General features: G+C 49.8%; 1 protein-coding gene across 1 annotated transcript; it reads right to left on the reverse strand.

Moving 5' to 3' along the window:
- Positions 1 to 2,491: 2,491 nt before the first annotated feature.
- Positions 2,492 to 16,269, reverse strand: SH3BP5L (SH3 binding domain protein 5 like). The gene is made up of 7 exons (XM_042931202.1): positions 16,054 to 16,269; positions 14,971 to 15,580; positions 8,234 to 8,296; positions 7,940 to 8,068; positions 6,075 to 6,236; positions 4,882 to 5,055; positions 2,492 to 4,310 (listed from the first exon to the last, which is right to left on the reverse strand). Exons 2-7 carry the CDS (start codon positions 15,151 to 15,153, stop codon positions 3,840 to 3,842), a joined length of 1,182 nt encoding a protein of 393 aa, XP_042787136.1. The 5' UTR covers positions 15,154 to 15,580; positions 16,054 to 16,269; the 3' UTR covers positions 2,492 to 3,839.
- Positions 16,270 to 16,692: the final 423 nt, after the last annotated feature.

The following is a 16,692-nucleotide window of genomic DNA, read 5'->3' on the forward strand; positions in this document are numbered from 1 at the left end:
CTCACAGAGGACGAGGTAAATCCAAATCTCATTGGGGCCTTTATAAAAAGTCTCCTTCTCTAGCACTAGATAGTAGGAGGCCTCCTAATTTGAAGTTCATTTCATCTCAAAGCTGCAGGGAACTAATAGGGATCATTGTGGCTAACATCCTGTCTGACCTGGCATAGTGTTAGGCACACCTACACTGTCTCATTTTGTAGGTGATAAAATTGGAACCTAGAGAAGTGTGAGAACACCCTCCCGGAGATATAGAGATATGATTCTAGGACTGTGGATATAGATGCTGACCTCCTAACCACAGTACTAACAAAGTCACTTGGCATAGGTTCAGACTATGGGGAGGAGACACAAAAGCATTTACTGAACATTAAGTGTCAGGTATGTATTAAGTGCGGGGGAGATGGAGGCCCAGCTGCTCACCCGGGGATGACATAGTTCGAGAGAACTAATTACCACTCAGTGTGATGCGTGACATGACATGGTACAGGAATGGGGGAGATGAGATACATCACCTGAATTTGACCATCTTTTGCTCATTTTAAAACAGCAAAATTCCTTGACCCCCCCCTTCCCAGTAAAACTTCCTAAAAGATGACTACACCCACTCCACTTTCTCACATCTGGTTCCTGTGTTTGCACTCAAGTCCAAATACCTGCCTTCATTACCTTCTACAAGGTGAGGGGCAAACCGGACATCCCTACTATGCCTGTATTCTCACCCATGAAAAGGTAATCATGGCGCTACTTACTTCATAATGTTGTTGTGGAAATTAAATGGGTAAATTCATATTCCTAGCACATGAGTCACCCTAGGCAAGTACAAGGCACTATTGTCAAGATAGGGTTGGTGGCCTATTTGCTGGGGCTGTTTTCTTCCACACAGAGCAAGTGCCATAAGCTTTTAAGCCTCCTACTAGCTCTCCACTCTTGCCTTATCTAGTAGGTGTTTTTGTGAGTAAACTGGGTGGGCAGTCAGCCCTTCTTTTCTGGGGCTCCTTCACACCAGAAGCCTTGCAGGTCCTGCACTGTCAAAGACTGGGAGGGAAGTATGACCCTGGGGTGTCCTCTCAGAAAGCCCACTTGCCCAAAGACATGGGCCATGCATTCTCATAGCAGCTCTTCCAGTAATAAAGGGCATATCTTGGCACTCATCTGCTTTATCACACTTTACTTCCCAGGGAGAGAGGTCGGTTGAAGGGCATTCCAATAAGCAGAATGGTAGGTAAGTCCAGTGATGTTACGACAGAAAGAACAGGATCAGATACCTTTTACATCATTTACAGTGGTGACTTGCGTATGACTGACTTATCTCTCTCTCAGAATGTGTATGTTGCAGTTGTAAGCCAGCCAGAATGTGACTGTATGGTTATTAAGGTAAAACGAGGTCATTTGAGTAGACCCGAATCCTATATGATTGGTAACCTTTACGAAAGGAATTTGAACACAGACATGTACACAGGTAAGATGTGAAGACATTGGGAGAAGACAGAGGTCTGTAAGTCAAGGAGAGAGACCTGGAACAGATCCTTCTCTTACAACCCTCAGAAAGAACTAATCCTACCGATAGCTTGACCTGACTTCCTCTGGATCTGTGAGAAAAAAAATAATTTGCTGTCAAAAAGCCAGGTTAGGAAAGGCAGTCTCATACGTGGACAGTACCTGGTATGTTCAGAACACAGTGGCTCCTGATGGGCCATCTGCCATCTGAGATCACCAGGGTCACTGCTCTGCCCTCCACCCTGCCCCTCAAGTGTCTTCAGGACACTCATTTCCCATCAGGTTTCCAGTTGACCTCCTGCTCTCCTCCCTAGCAGAGCCTTCTCCATCTCCTGGCTGACCCCCTCCTCACCTGGCCCTAAATGTTGGCACACTTCTGGTGGTGCAGGTGAGGGTGCTGAATCCAAAGCTTTCGCTCTACACCTCCGTGGCTCCTGAAGTCCTCATCCCTCCCCAACCTGATTCCACTAAATATTTCACAGGCTGTGGGGTCCAAACACATTCAAATCCTTTCTATCCCACAACAGGTCAAACCCTGACTTGAACATCACCTTTTACATGTGTTAAATTTTAATTTCAGATAAACAGCAAAAAAGTTACACTAAGAATGTCATAAACATTGCTGGAGGCAAAGATTATGGTCTATCTGAAATTCAAGTCTCTCAGAACCCCACTTTTGTCCCTCCCCTTCCTTCATGCTCACATCCAGACACATCCAGGATTGGCACCCTCATCTGGTCTGGACCTCCAGTGATTGACAACGTCCTGTCCATCCCACAGACCCTTCCTAGCTTGGCAGGTGGGAGGAAGGGGGGGCATCTCCCCTGCCCTGACTCCCCCATACAAAAAGCACCCCCCCCTTTGCCCTGCTCTTCCCCCCTCCCCATCCTCACGCCCTTCCCCCTCCCTAACAGGAAGAGTAAACATTACTGTTACATAAACTATTTTATTTAAATAAAATCAGGGGCAGACCCTTTTCTTTCTCTCTCACACTCACTCTCTCACACACACACACACCCCAACACATGCACACAGGCTTGCCCACATCCTCCCTCCCTTTCTCCCCTCCACCCATGGCCACCTCAAACCCAGTGGTTCTCATAGTGACCATCTTAGCACAGGGAAACACCCTCCATATGATGGCCCACTCCTCCCAGTTGATGGCAGCAGCATACAGGCCTAGGCACAAGCTATCCTGCCCAGAGTCCAGCTCTCAGACCTCTTAGGGTGGGAAAGGAGGAAGGACCAGTTCTCCCAAGGCACCCAGATCCAGTGTGGCTTCCCTGCTTTTCCTCCCTTACAGCCTGGAGCACCACCAAACCCCTCCCAAAGGAGGGTGGGTCCCTTCACCCTAGGGCAACCCCTCCCTGCATCAGAGAAGGCTCAGTAGCCAAACTTGAACAGTCCCCAAGGGATTCTGGAGTAGGTATTGTCTGGTTTGGGGAAGAGAGAGGGAGAGGGATTGAGCACCAAATTCCCTAACTCCACCCAGCAGGAGGGCGCTGAGATTAAGCTCAGCGACCTCCACCCAGAAAAAGTAAACCCAACTCTGCAGCAGGAATCCGCGAAGGCCTCAACCATCAGGACCTCATTATGTCTCCACCCCCCAACATTGACCCTGCTAGAGACCCACTAGCACCTTGGCAATGTTAATGGCCCAGCTCAGCTGGGGAAACAATATGCACATGGGAGCCTGTCTGGAGGTGGTGTCCTCTATATGGACAGTGGGGTTGGGTTTCACCCTCTCTGACACTGGTACCCTTCAAGTCCTTCTTTGTGGCACACACAGCAAGGTGGCTTAGGTAATGAGAAGGGAGCACTGCAGGGATGTGTAGTGTTTTCCAGAGGCACACAGTCCTACAGTGCATTTTACAGATTACATACAGGCAGGCTAGGACAGAGGCTCTGTAGCATCCCTAGGCCCCCTTGGGAGATGGGGAGGTGGGAGGGACACCTGTCTATTGCCTCAAACCAGGCGGCCAAGATGTCAAAACTCAGGTCCCACATCCACCTTCTCCAGTGGGCTACCCTGTACCTTCTAGACCAAGTTCCCTGAGGGGAAAGCCAGACAGATGGAAGGAAAGCAGAAAGGGGGCAGTGAAGAACATCAGACCAAGAGGAGCTAGCAGGGGGAGGGCAAATGTGAGAGCCATAGAAAAAGCCTTCTGAAGGGGTAAGGCAAAGAGAGCTGCCACCTGCAAAGAACTGGGGGAGGAGGGAGAGAAATTCACCAGAGACAAGAGCCAACCTGACCTCTCCAAGGGAAGCAAGGACCTGAGGACAGGGAGCTTGGAGCCCTACATGGGCCAATGGTGGTAGGAACCAGCCACCCTGAGCATGAACTACAGGCTGATGCTGCGCTGGTGGCGGCCCCCACGGCCCCCGCCATCACTGCCCCAGCGCCCCCCACTCCGGGAACCCAGCTCCTGCCCATCCAGACTGGTGTGGTCTGACAGGCCCCGCAGATGCTCCACAGAGTCACACTTCTGCAGGTCTGAGGCCACTGTGCGTAGGCTCAGCAGGCTCAGTGTGTCTGTGTCAGGGGCAGGGCCAGGCCCCAGGCTACTGCCCTCCTCCAGCACCCCGCCTTCAGCCCCTTCTATGATACCACTGTCTCCATCCTCGCCACCATCAGGCCCGGCCTCTGCCCCCACAGGGGAGGAGCGCCGCTGACCAGGGGCATGAGGGGGCTGGCCCCGGCGCCGGGCATGGATCTGCTCGCTGATCTGCTCCAGGTTGCGCAGGGCAACTGAATAGCGAGTCTTGGCCTGGGCCACCTGTTGCTCCAGCTCTGTCACCTTGGCCTTGTGCTCCTGCAGAGGGAGGAACAAAGTGAGGTGACCCACTGGCCAACTGTCCGTGGCTCCTGGAGCGGAGTCCCTTCAGCTCCACTCAGCACTTTCCACTGGTGCCTCCTTTCCTGGACTCTTAGGCCAGCTCACCATCCAACACAAACCTGCAGTGCTCCACCCCACCCAGCCTAGCCCCTCTTCACTCTTCTCTTCTTCCTCTTTCCCAGCAGTATCGTCCTGCTCCTGGCCTTACAAGACCTTCCTCCCAGGTCTTCATTCCCACCCACTCCTCCTCTCCCCATGGTTCCCTTTCCCTATCTGGCCAGTTCCTCATCCCCATTCTCCCTGGTTTCCCGATTCCCACTTTTTCTCATTTACTTCCTTTCAACTCCATTCTCTACCAGGACCCATTCCCCAAGCCCAACTGCCACTCCTAGGTATCATTCTTAGCATATGTACCTCCACCTGGGCCACCACACTGGTCTGTCAGATGGACCAGAGAGGCACTGGCATCCCCTCTAACTGCCCTCACTCTCCATGCCTACCCCCTTCCTGCCTATTCACACACTCTCCCCCACCCCCACTGCCTTACCTCCAGAATCTGGCTGAACTGGGCCTTGAGCTCAAAGTAGGGGCGGCTCTTGCCAATGGCCCGCCGGAGAGTCTTCTGCAGGGCCTGGACCCGAGCTTCAGCCTGCTGGCACAGCCGAGTCACCCGCTGATGTTCCCGCTCACCACGAAGCCGCTCCTCCTCTGCCTCATTCACCTGGCCATACATTCACCAGGACATACATCACTGACCCAGGACCCATGTTCTTGCCTCTCAAGACATGACCATCCTTCAGGATCTGACATCTGCTGCTAGAGACTAAATGTTTATATCTCTCCTCCGCCCCCCCAAAAATTCATGTTGCAATCCTCACCCCTAAGGTGATAGTATTGGAGGTGATTAGGTTATACAGGTGGGAGCACTCAAAAAATAAATAAATGGGATTAGTGTCCTCACAAAAGAGTTCCTGGAGAGCTGTCACTCACTCCTTCCACCTCGCAAGGTCACAGTGAAAAGACTGCCAGCTGTTTAGGAACCAGGAAGCAGGCCTTCACCTGGTACCAAATCTGCCTGCACCTGATCTTCCTAACCTGCAGAGCTGTGAGAACTAAACTTGCTTAAGCCACTCAGTCTATGTTATTTTGTATTTAACAGCCCCAGTGGACTGGAGCTGATGCCAGGGATCCTCCCACTCCCCAGTCCTCTGGGAGTAGCTTAGAAATGATACATACATGTGAGAAATAAACTTGCTTAAGCCACCTAGTCTATGTTATTTTGTTGTAACAGCCCCAGTGGACTGGAGCTGATGCCAGGGATCTTCCCACTCCCTAGTCCCCTGGGAGTAGCTTAGAAATGATACATAAATTACACTTCAGAAATCACGGTACACTAGCAGAGCCCAAAAGTAAGAAAAGGAGAACATTCTGAACATAGAAGTGAGGGGTCACAGCTAAATGTAACAAAATGTGAGTGTTGAACCTTGAGAATCCAGGGGTGGATCAACTGGGGGTCAGTCCCATATCTGGATGCAAAGGTTCAAGAAGAGCCCAGAGAGACATTCGTAAGTCAGAAGGAAATGTAAATGGAGGCCAAAAAGGGCAGAGAGGAAGGAAAAGGATTTGCCTGAAACATAATCAAAGCTGAGGGAGGGCTGGAGGGTAGAAGAAAGGAAGAAAGAGGGAGATGGGATGAAAGGATAGCCAAGAAGTACCAGAACCGGAGGAGACCTGGCTCACCTTGCAGGTGGCATGGTTGAGCATCTCCTGCCATGTGGGGTCCAGCCGGTTCTTGTCAGCCATGACACCCTGCTCAGCCACAAACACCATCTCCCGGGCAGCATTGTGCATGCTCACGGCCCGCTCATACCGCAGCGCTGCCTTCTGTGTCTCTTGCTGGGCCTGGAAGACGGGACCATCAGGATGGGGAGCCCCAAGGGACCCCCACCGCCCATGGAGACCCATCCTGGATGAGGACGAGAGGAGGAAGGCCCAGTGCAATATCAGCTTCACTTCCCAAACTGCACTAAGGATAAATGCCAAAGAAGCAACATTCCATAAAGACTATCTTGTAAGGATATGGCTCAAAAGAAATAAATGCATAAATAAAGACTGGATGGGGAGCCTGGTGGCTCAGTTGGTTAAATGTCCAACTTGGGCTTAGGTCATGATCTCACGGTTTGTGGGTTCGAGCCCCACACTGGGCTCTGCACTGACAGGTCAGCCTGCTTTGGATTCTGTGTCTTCCTCTCCCTCTCTGCCCCTCTCCCACTTGTGTTCTCTCTCAAAAATAAAAAAATAAATAAACTTAAAAAAAAAAGGACTGGAAAATGATACTGCCACTGCAGGGTGAATGTGTGAAACCCAGCACTCGCAAAGGCCACTGGCCTGGGCTCTAGGGAGAACAAAGAAAGATCCACCCCACTTTAGTTTGAAGGTGGTGAATGACTTGGACCAAGTCTCACAGAGAGTACACCCCTGAGACCATCACCTCCAGTCCAGCATGTAAGCTGAAGGAAATAAGACAAGTGTTCTGAGATACTCATTACAACCATGCTTACCAAACATAAAACTGGAAACAAACCTAAGTTTCCAATTATAGGGAAGTGATTAAGTGTATAATAGAACATTAATAACAATAATAATAATAATATGAGGAAATGTTAAGCAGCTTTTAAAAATGATAGCATGGATGTATATTTATTGACATGGAAATATGTAAATAAGTAAAATAAAGGAAGAAAAATAGCACGTATCATAAATCTCATTTTGGCAGGATATACACACACCCAAAAATCAAGGGGTTATCTGTATTGTATTAATTACGTTTTTTATTTTCTCTATTTTATGATGCTTTCACATCCTGGGGTTTTCCTAGGGCTAATTCCTAGAGATACTAAACTCCTCTGTGAGCATACTTTTCAAATGCAAACCAACCAATCCAAAGCCCACCACCTCTTTTATCTAACTCTCACACACAAAGCCAATTATTTCCCCTGCCCTACATTAACCCAGGGCCAGGTACCAAAATATAGAAACCACCCCTATAGCCCAGGGCCCACAGTTACTCAAGCTATCTAACTCTAAATTCGATCAAAGTTGCCTACCCTGCCTTACCCATTCCTTCCCATTATAACCGCAATAAAGGCTCTGAGCCAAGCTTTCCTCTCATGTCTTCCGCCTCCTGATCAACCCAAGTGCTTCCCCAGGTGGCCCTAGGTGGTGCAGCATGCTCTTTCTTCTTGGAAATTTTAAGTTATAAACTCTCTTTTCATGGCAGCTGTCTCTGTGTCTTACCATACTTGACTAAAATAAATTCTAGATGCAAAAAATGTGAAACAGGCACATGGCAGGATTTGGAGTGATTTTGGTTTTCTTCTTTTATAGTTACTGTTACATTAGAGTCTTCCAATACTGAACCCATTACTTGTGTAAAAAAGGGGGGGAAGGAAAAGGGTAAAGGAATGGAGAGGTGAGCAAAGAAAAGAGACATGAACCAAAGGGAAGAGAAATAAGAGAAACCAGAAAGTGTTCTGTGTGACTAGAAGAGTCCAGGGCCAGGCTCTGTATGCGCCCCTCCTGGAATGTGCATCAGCTAGCCATACCTCCTTAGCAAGCCGCCGAGCCTCATAGTAGGGCCGGGCCTTCTCGATGCAGCTCCCCAAGTGGGAGCCCTGTGTGTTGAGCTTCCTTGCTGACTCCTGCAAGATCCTTCGGTAGGTGGTCCTGGCCTCCTGGCAAAGGGACAGGGACATGGGCAGAAGGAAGGCACATGTGTGGGTCCCAGCCCCTCTCGTTTTTCATACATGCCCCTTCCCCTGCCACTGTATTGAACAGGGAGAAAAGAAGACACCTCCAGAGACTAGCCCAAGGGTGTGAAGAAAAGGATCAACACTCACATCCAGCTGCAGCTCCACCTGGTTGATCTCCTCACTGGCCTGGTTGAGATGCTCTAGCTCCTCCTGCCAAAGAGGGGCAAAGAGTTAGAGCAGTGGGAAAAAGTAGCTTCTTACATGAACCATGTGGGGTGGGAGGGAAAGTCTGCCTGATTAAGGAAGGGAAGAAATGGAGGAAAAGGGCACTGTCAAATGCCTCCGTGCAGGAGACCTAATATACAGTCTCCTGTAATCCTCACAACTCCACCTCTGCATCAGACAGTAAAACCCCCATTTTAAAGATGAGGAAATCACCATTCAGAGAATAGAACACACACATGCACACAGCAAAGTGGCAGCAAGCCTGCCTTCTCTTCATTAGAACATGGGGCCACCTTCTCTCCGAAATTCCAGCCAATAGAAGTAGCCTTGGAGCTAACAGTCTGTGTTCCTGAGAGAGGAACACTAGGCCAGTCACTCACCACACATTTACTACACACTTATCACAGCTCAGCACCATGACACCCAAGAATTCAGAAAACAAAGAGGCAGAAGCTCCGGACTCAGTAAGTAAGAAAAAAGTGGTACAAGGAACTGTAAGAAGCAGGCCTGGTGGGAGCAGCAGGATCACCTACCAGGGCAGAAAAGGCCAGGCAGGACACCCTGAGGACTTGCTCCTAGGCTGGGCCTTGACAGATACACAGAAAAGCACCAGTGACAAGCAGGTGCCCAGAGCAGGCAGCTTGTCAGGTGAGAAGCCGGCAAGGCTGGGGTACAGGAGAAAGGATACCAGAACTTTTCCCAATGGCAGGGGGAGCCCCTTAGAGCCTGGCACCACCCAGTCTGTGGTTTAGGAAGGTGGGTCTGAGCAGTATGTGGAAAGTTTACAGTGGCCAGGGAGAAAAAAGTGGAGGCTGTCTGCAGTATTCCAGGTGGGAGAGGACAGGGCGATCCCAAAGAAATGCAGGAAGCAGAATCATGAGGGTCTGGTTGACGTCAAGATTAGGGAAGATTCCATGGTTCAAGAGACCTCTAGGCCTGCTTGAGCAGTTGACTGACAGAGACCCCAGGTCCTCACACAACAGATTCTGTGGCAGGGAGGGAGAACATTGGGGACAAGTCACCAGACATGGTAGCATAAGGATCTCACTGGCCCTTGGTGCACCTGGGTGGCTCAGTAGGTTGAGCGTCTGACTTCGGCTCAGGTCATTATCTTGCAGTATGTGAGTTCAAGCCCCACGTCGGACTCTGTGCTGACAGCTTGAAGCCTGGAACCTGATTCAGATTCTGTGTCTCCCTCTCTCTCTGCCCCTCCCCTGCTCATGCGCGCTCGCTCGCTCTCTCTCTCTCTCTGTCAAAAGTAAATAAACATTAATTTTTTTTTTTTTTTTTTTTTTTTTTAAAGGATCTCACTGGCCCCAAGGCTAGAGAAAGAAGCAACAGAACCATCTGGGCCTTTCACTGACATGGCAGAGAGTAGGGAGAGGTGCTGGTCTCAAGGATGCTCCCTGTCCTTTCTCAGTCAAGTTCCTGGAGCCCAGCATGCCAAGGACACTCCTGAGAAGGATCAATGCCCAGTGAAATGCCTGACACTCAGCTATGAAATCCTCTCCCAGGAGCCCTGCAGACCCTGGACAGGATAGTGGAACCCAGGCTGTGTCTGCCTGCTGCCCATGACCCAGACATAACCTGCACTTGGCAGAGAGCAATGCTGCCATCACTAGCTCTCACACACCTCATGAAAATACACATACCTACAACAATGCAGACACTTCCTCAAAGGAGGCCATAAATTTGGCTCTAAACTTTACAGAGCAGAACTGACATGGGCCTGACATTGAATTTTTAGTATTCTGGCAACCATGTTTTTAAAAAAATGCAAAAGAGGGGCGCCTGGGTGGCTCAGTTGGTTAAGTGTCCAACTCTTCATTTCAGCTCAGGTCATGATCTCACGATTCATGAACTCAAGCCCCGCATCCAGCTCTGTGCCGACAGTGTAGAGTCAGCTTAGGAGTTTCTGTCTCTGCCCTCTCTCTGCCCCTCCCTCTCTCTCTAAGGTGAATAAACTTTAAAAAATGCAAAAGCAAACAGATTAAATTATAATACATTCCATTTAACCCAATGTAGACAAAATATTATAATTTTAATATGTTTTCAACATAAATTATAAAACACTTTTACGTTCTTTTTAATCTATGCCCTTGAAATCCTCGTGCATCTGACCCTTAGGGTACATCTCAATTTGGCCAGCAGCATGTGACTCCCACATTGGACATTGTGGGCCTGGACGTTGGTGCACATGAGCAACCTGATTACTCACACAACCCAGTGTCCATAAGGTTACAACAAAACACTGTGGAACCATAAGCAGCTGACATGGCTCACAGGACCCCACAAGAGGCCTGGGGCCAGAGCCAGCACTACCTGATACACAGAGATCAGGGTTTCACAGTGCCTTCCTAACAAGGACATAGCCTTCAGTGGACAGAATCACCCCAAGGGCTCTCACAAAAGGCAATTCCTGTTAGGGTGAGAGACAAGCTCTCCCACCGTGGGCCTAGTCTTCCTCTAGCTTTTTTAGGCCCACAATGGGTTTCAGACTATCTGGGAGATGAAGTGGCAGTGCTTTCGCAGCTCTTGCCAGAACATTCTCTTTCTCAACTCGTTCAAATTTGCTAGATAAGAAACAATGGAGTAGGGAATTAGAGGCAGAATTGAAAATGGATCAGGGACCTAACCTTGGATCTGGTTTTCCTGATATTGTGACTACCATCCTAGGGTTAAGGACATCTTCAGATGGATGCCTCAGAGAAGACAGGAGTACCATCAAACTAAAAAAACCACATTCCTGGTGGGAAAAGGATATGCCTCAGGAGGCAATAAACTGATTCTGGAAAATAGAAGGAGGTGGGTAAAGGCCAGCCTGCAACATTTCCATGGGCAAACCAAGGTCCAAGACTGGATCCCACTCAGTTCCACGGCCCAAAGTGCTCCCAGATCATCAAGATCATCACAGGAATGAATGCCTCTCTACATAAGTCATCCCCACTGGAAAAAGTCGTAAAGGGCTCTGACTGTTGGCAAACAGCAGGAGTAGGCACATCTTTCTAGAAGGGAACTTGCATCCACACAACATTTCCAGCAATTAAAAAAGTCTTTTGATGATGAGATCTGCCCCTCAGTCACAAAGCTCTAACAGGACAAGGAGACTGGGGAACAGAATAGGATAGATGGTAGGTGAGCAAGGGGGTCGGGGGAGGTGGGGGACAAGCAGGCTGAGGCAGACCCAGGGCAAGGCTAAGTGGGAAGCCAATGAGCACTCAGGGCTCTGTTTTGGGAAGCTGGCAATATAGTACATTTGGCCTGCTCCACCAGGGACTCCTGGCACCTGGCTGAAATGGACATTTGAATAGGATGAAGTCTGAGTCAGCAGGCATCATCCATCAGTGATCCCACAGCCAGCAGGGAGGGTGACCTTCCCCAGACACGGCAGGCACATTCCCAGGATGCCAGGCCACTGAGTCAAAGGCATGGGTGCTCCATCTACAGATGTGCCTGCTCACCTTTTACAGGCTACTAAAACACACAAGCTCATGGTGATGCAGGGCCAGGGTGATGCATGGCTCAAGGACTAAGTAAGGGAAATATGACTATCCTGTGAGAGCTAAACGGATACTTCAGATGAGGATGAAGAGGTTGCAAAGTCACTCTGAAGAGTCAAAGGAGGAGGTGAGTGACTGTATCCACTCACCTGAAGATGAATGTACCCATCATCACAAAGGGAACTGAGAAGTCACAGGGGAGGAGACCTAGACCCACCCTAGCACCATCCTCCTTCACTCCTTCCCTCCACTGGGACCCTCTCTCAGAAAGCTGAGGACGAGCCAGAAAGCCTCAGAGAACTATGCTGACCTCAAGACATGGAGACTAAGACAGTGGCCTTCCTGGGGGATAGCACACTCCAGGTCAGCCTAGAGGTGATCTCCAGCTGGCTTGCCTCCAAATTCCAGAGGTATCCCACCAGACAATGGGGACAAGAACTGCCTGCCAAGAAACCCCATTTCCCGTATCAGTAAGAGCCTTCTCCTAAGGGCAACCATTTCTGGGAATCCCAGAAAATACCTGAACAGAGTCCCTAGCCTTTGGGATATCCCTGGCTGAGTGGGCACATGTAGACTACATGTTAGAACCATTTCTCACCCCCAATGAGACCAGAATTCACATGTCTGGGCATGGCTCAGGAACAGGTATTTTTATTTTATTTTACTTTATTTTTTGTTTTATATTTTATTTTTATTTTTAGAGACAGAGAGAGACAACACATGCACACGTGCACGAATGAGGGAGAGGGGTGGAAAGAGAGAAAGAGAGAAAGAGAGAGAGAGAGAGAGAGAGAGAGAGAGAGAGAGAGAGAGAATATCTTAAGTAGGCTCACAGGACAGAGCCTGATGCAGGATTCAATCTCACAACCCTAGCATCATGACCTAAGCCAAAATCAAGAGTTCGACGCTCAACAGACTGAGCCACCCAGGTGCTCCAGGAACAGGTATTTTTAAAATTCGCTGGTGGATTAAGATGGATCTGTTGGCAGAGAATCACAGAATGCACTGAGAATCCATTTAAAGCACTGAAACAGAGTTACCACGATAACATGGTCTTGTGTTATAAGAGGGAGGTCCCAATAAGAGGGACCTCAAAAGACACACAGCAATCTCTTTCTTATCTAGAGGAGACCAAACCCAGAAAGGCTGAATGCTGCCAGCTTCCTCCCTGAAGGGTACCCCTCACATCAGGCTGCCTCTTCCACATGGCAAGAAGATGCAGAATCCCTGCTAAGGGCAGAGTACTGGCCCAGCCATCAGTGTGCCATAAAAGGGGGAAGCCTCTACAACAAGACCTTTCCTCCCCACATTACCCACACCATTCCACAATGTGCCTCCCAGTTTAGCAAGAGAGATTATGATCTGCCTGTCCCTCTTGCTCCAATTAACAACACTGCAAGCTCCCTGGAATTAAGGCAAATCTAGGCCTGCTCGATATTCTTCAACCCTCACAGAGCTCTTCTAATAGAACTATGTTCTACTTCTACAATACCAACAGCAGCTGGAGAACTGCATTTTTATTTAATTTTAACTGATTTTACTTAAATAACCACGTGTGGCTAATAGCTACTTTAGTGAACAGCAAAACATGAGAGTGACTCTTCGTACTACCGCCTTTGCCTGTGCGGGTGCTGGAAAAATACACAGGAGCAGGAGCGACTGAGCAAAGAAACCACAGTAGATCCTCCCCTGGAGCAGAGCAAGGAATGTTGGGAGAAGGTGTATGAAGCACACCATACAGTCCTCCTCCCAACAGGACAGGGGTCTGTTTCCCAAAATACTACCTCCAAACTTTCACCAAGAGATAAGCAAAAGAGTTGTAACAGAAAAGAATCATAGGACTATGTCAGAGCAGAGTGAGCAGTTGTGCAAATAAACTGGACCAACCCCTCACTTTATAGATGAAGTTAGTGAGGCTTAGACATTACATAACTTGCATGAAAATCACAAATCATAAGGCTGGAGGTTGTTTCAATCTCAGGCCAATGTGTTTTTCACTATAACTTACTTCCTCAGTAGATGACAAATCTGTAAAATTAGCAGAAGAAATTGAGCTGTTTTCAATGCAACACCCATGAGATAGGGTGGAAATAAATTACTGACTCATACCAGTAAATGAATGGCTCACTGCATTTCCCATATAAGCATGGAGTTCCTCTGCCCAACATCCAGGGAACCCCCACCAAGAGGGCAGGAAGGATGTGAGGACCAGATTTGATTTCTTCTTGAGTCACTGAAGCAATCTAATAAAGTTTTGTTGACAGAGAAGCCCAGGAATGCAAGCCCTGAGATGTTCTTGCTCACCTACAGAGGTGTGAGTCACCTCCACATCAGAATCTTGGAGATGCTACGAGACCTTATGGCAGACTGAGCCCCAAACACACAAGCACTTCCTGCCCTCACCTACCCAAGCTGCTTTCCCAGGGAACCCTTCCCAGCCAATGCACGTAAACACTACAATCCCACCTCAGCGGACCATGCATCTCCTCCCCATGGTCTCTGTCCTCACCCACTGCTCCTTCACAAATATCTGCCCATCCTACCAACTACTAGCCTGTGAACACTCCAAGGCAATAAGTCAGCTTTTCCATTCATTTGGTATAACCAGCATCTTCAGAACTCGGAATCCGTATTAAGGACGGACCATGGCTGATACAACTCCATAAACATCAGATTTCCTTACAGGCCTCCATCTGTTGAGGCGTTGTAAAACATGAAATGTCTCACCCTTTACAGATGTGAACATCCCTGGGAGGCACTAATGAGAAGATGACAAAAGAGAAGATTCAAAAGTGCCTCCCACTCATACCGCATCTCTGGGCCAACAGCCACTTTACTTATTTAGAAAGGAGAATAGTTTTACTCTCCACTGACCGAAATGAGGCCCTGCATCTGAGGCCAATTTGTTGCTTCCCTTTGTCAGTTAAGCCTTCAGCAGCACACCCCAGGCACTCAGGCCCAGGCCTTTCTCTGCACTCCACACACAGCTCTTTTAGAACTTGTCACACTATCCTGCAATGATTTGCTGACAAACTTGTTTTCCTTTCCTGCCCCAGCGCACTGGGGAGAGAATAAATCTAATCCCTCATTTATCAGACAGCTCTTCAGGAAAACTGGAATCTGGGCTCCCTGTCTCTCCTTTCCCTTCAGTTTTCTCACCTGTATTCGAGGATCCAGTTCTTCCTCCTCTCTTGGAGACAATTTGGTCTCACTGCTGTTGTTTCCACCTCTTCCCGGCTCCTCTGCGACCGGGCTCCGAGGGACTTCATCCTCTACAACCTCAGACCGAAGTTCCCCCTGCGGGGTCTCCCGCCCCCCTGGAACCTGCCTGAATTCAGCCATGCTAATGGGGAGAGGGCACAGCCCTATGCACAAGAGAGGACTGACATGGTGGGACCAGGGCCCCAGCTTGGGGCTTCCCGGGCTCCAGGTGACAAGAAGAGTTTCTCTTCTCAAAGGGTGTAAAAAGGGACACAGGAATGACCTCACACTGGGTTAGAGGCCAAGATTCACGTTGTCAGCGGGGTTCCTAGAGCTACAGCCTTGTCGGTGCAAAAGTTCTTCCGTCCCCGTCGCGAGGAGTCCACCAGGAGAAACCCGGAGCAACCGCTCCGAGGCAGGGGGCAAAGGGGGTTTGGATCCTGGGCCGAGGCCTTCGAGGAGTAGCACCATTCGGGAGGGCGGAGGCAGGCGCCTCCAGGCTGTGGTGACAACTGGAGAGAGAAGGCTGGGCCCGAACCGAGGCTGTGGGATGACAGTCTCTGGGGAGCTGCAAGGGAAACAAAGGCCAAGTACAGGGGCAGCATCAGAACACAGGCCACCAGCCCCTTCCAACCCCTCAGCCTCCCAAGAACTTCACTCTCTTCCTTTCACACCCCGCTATTCTGACCAGCCCCCACCGCGAGTACTTTCCTCAGCCCTCAAGGACTTGAGATCCTACACCTCCCGCGTCCCAGCTCCGCTCGCCCAGCCCCTCCCGATCTGCGCTTTCCAGACTTCCTTCGGATATCTCCCCATCTCTTCCATCCTCCCTTTTCTTCCGCCCTCCCTCACTCCACACCCGCCGGGCTTTGCAACTCACCTAGTAACCCCCAGCCCCGCCCCACCTCCTCTCTCCAAACAGGCGGACAATACGAGCCTCCAGGCTCCAACCCCACAGTCTTCCTCAGTCCCGAAGACCCTGCCCCCAGACCTCCTACACAACCGGACGCAAAGCCCCGGGCCCCAGACACAGAACATTACCTCAGTTTACCCTCCTGTACACTGAGCTCCTCCACTGCAAACAATCTTCCCCCTCCCTCCCCGCAACAAGCTAGCTAGTACAACCAAAAGCTACTGGGCCGAGAGGAAGCGGAAATACATCATGCGCTAACAACGCCCTCCAGCCCTTTCGCCCCTCCCCCCACACTCTACTGGCCAGCTGGGCCACGTCTGGATTCCCGTACCTCGTCCCCGCCCGGCGTTTGGTTTCCGGTTTCCGTACAAAATGGTGCCCCAGGGTACTCATGGTCGCTGCCTGGAGCTGCCTCCAACCCATCTTCCACCCAAGATTAATGATACTGAAATATGAACATGTTGTGGTGAGAAAAATTAGATCTGGTTATGGAAGTTCGGAGTCCCTTGTGGGTATGGAGGTGGTAGAAATAAAACGAAGATTGGACAATCGCTTTAGTCAGAGTGCTGCCATCTTGTTTTACGCTCTGCGGCTCTGGCTGCCGGAAAGCTACTTCCGGCCTCGCCCAGGAAGTCAGAAGCGGCGCCAGAAGTGAACTTGTTGGCTTCTGCCGGGGCAGCGGGACCGCTCCGATCCAGGTCAAGCGCACTCTTCAGTTGGCACGTACGGTCGTTTTGCAGAAGTAACTATCGGTAATCACTCTGGTG

Source organism: Panthera leo, chromosome A1 (genome assembly GCF_018350215.1).
Source record: "Panthera leo isolate Ple1 chromosome A1, P.leo_Ple1_pat1.1, whole genome shotgun sequence".
NCBI lineage: Eukaryota > Metazoa > Chordata > Mammalia > Carnivora > Felidae > Panthera > Panthera leo.

Coding starts and splice junctions, on each gene's coding strand:
- SH3BP5L (XM_042931202.1), bottom strand. CDS start 15,153: ATGGCTGAATTCAGGCAGGTTCCAGGGGGGCGGGAGACCCCGCAGGGG. Junction 6,237..7,939: donor CTCGGCGGCTTGCTAAGGAG/GTATGGCTAGCT, acceptor CCCGTCTTCCAG/GCCCAGCAAGAGACACAGAA. Junction 4,311..4,881: donor AGTTCAGCCAGATTCTGGAG/GTAAGGCAGTGG, acceptor CTCCCTCTGCAG/GAGCACAAGGCCAAGGTGAC.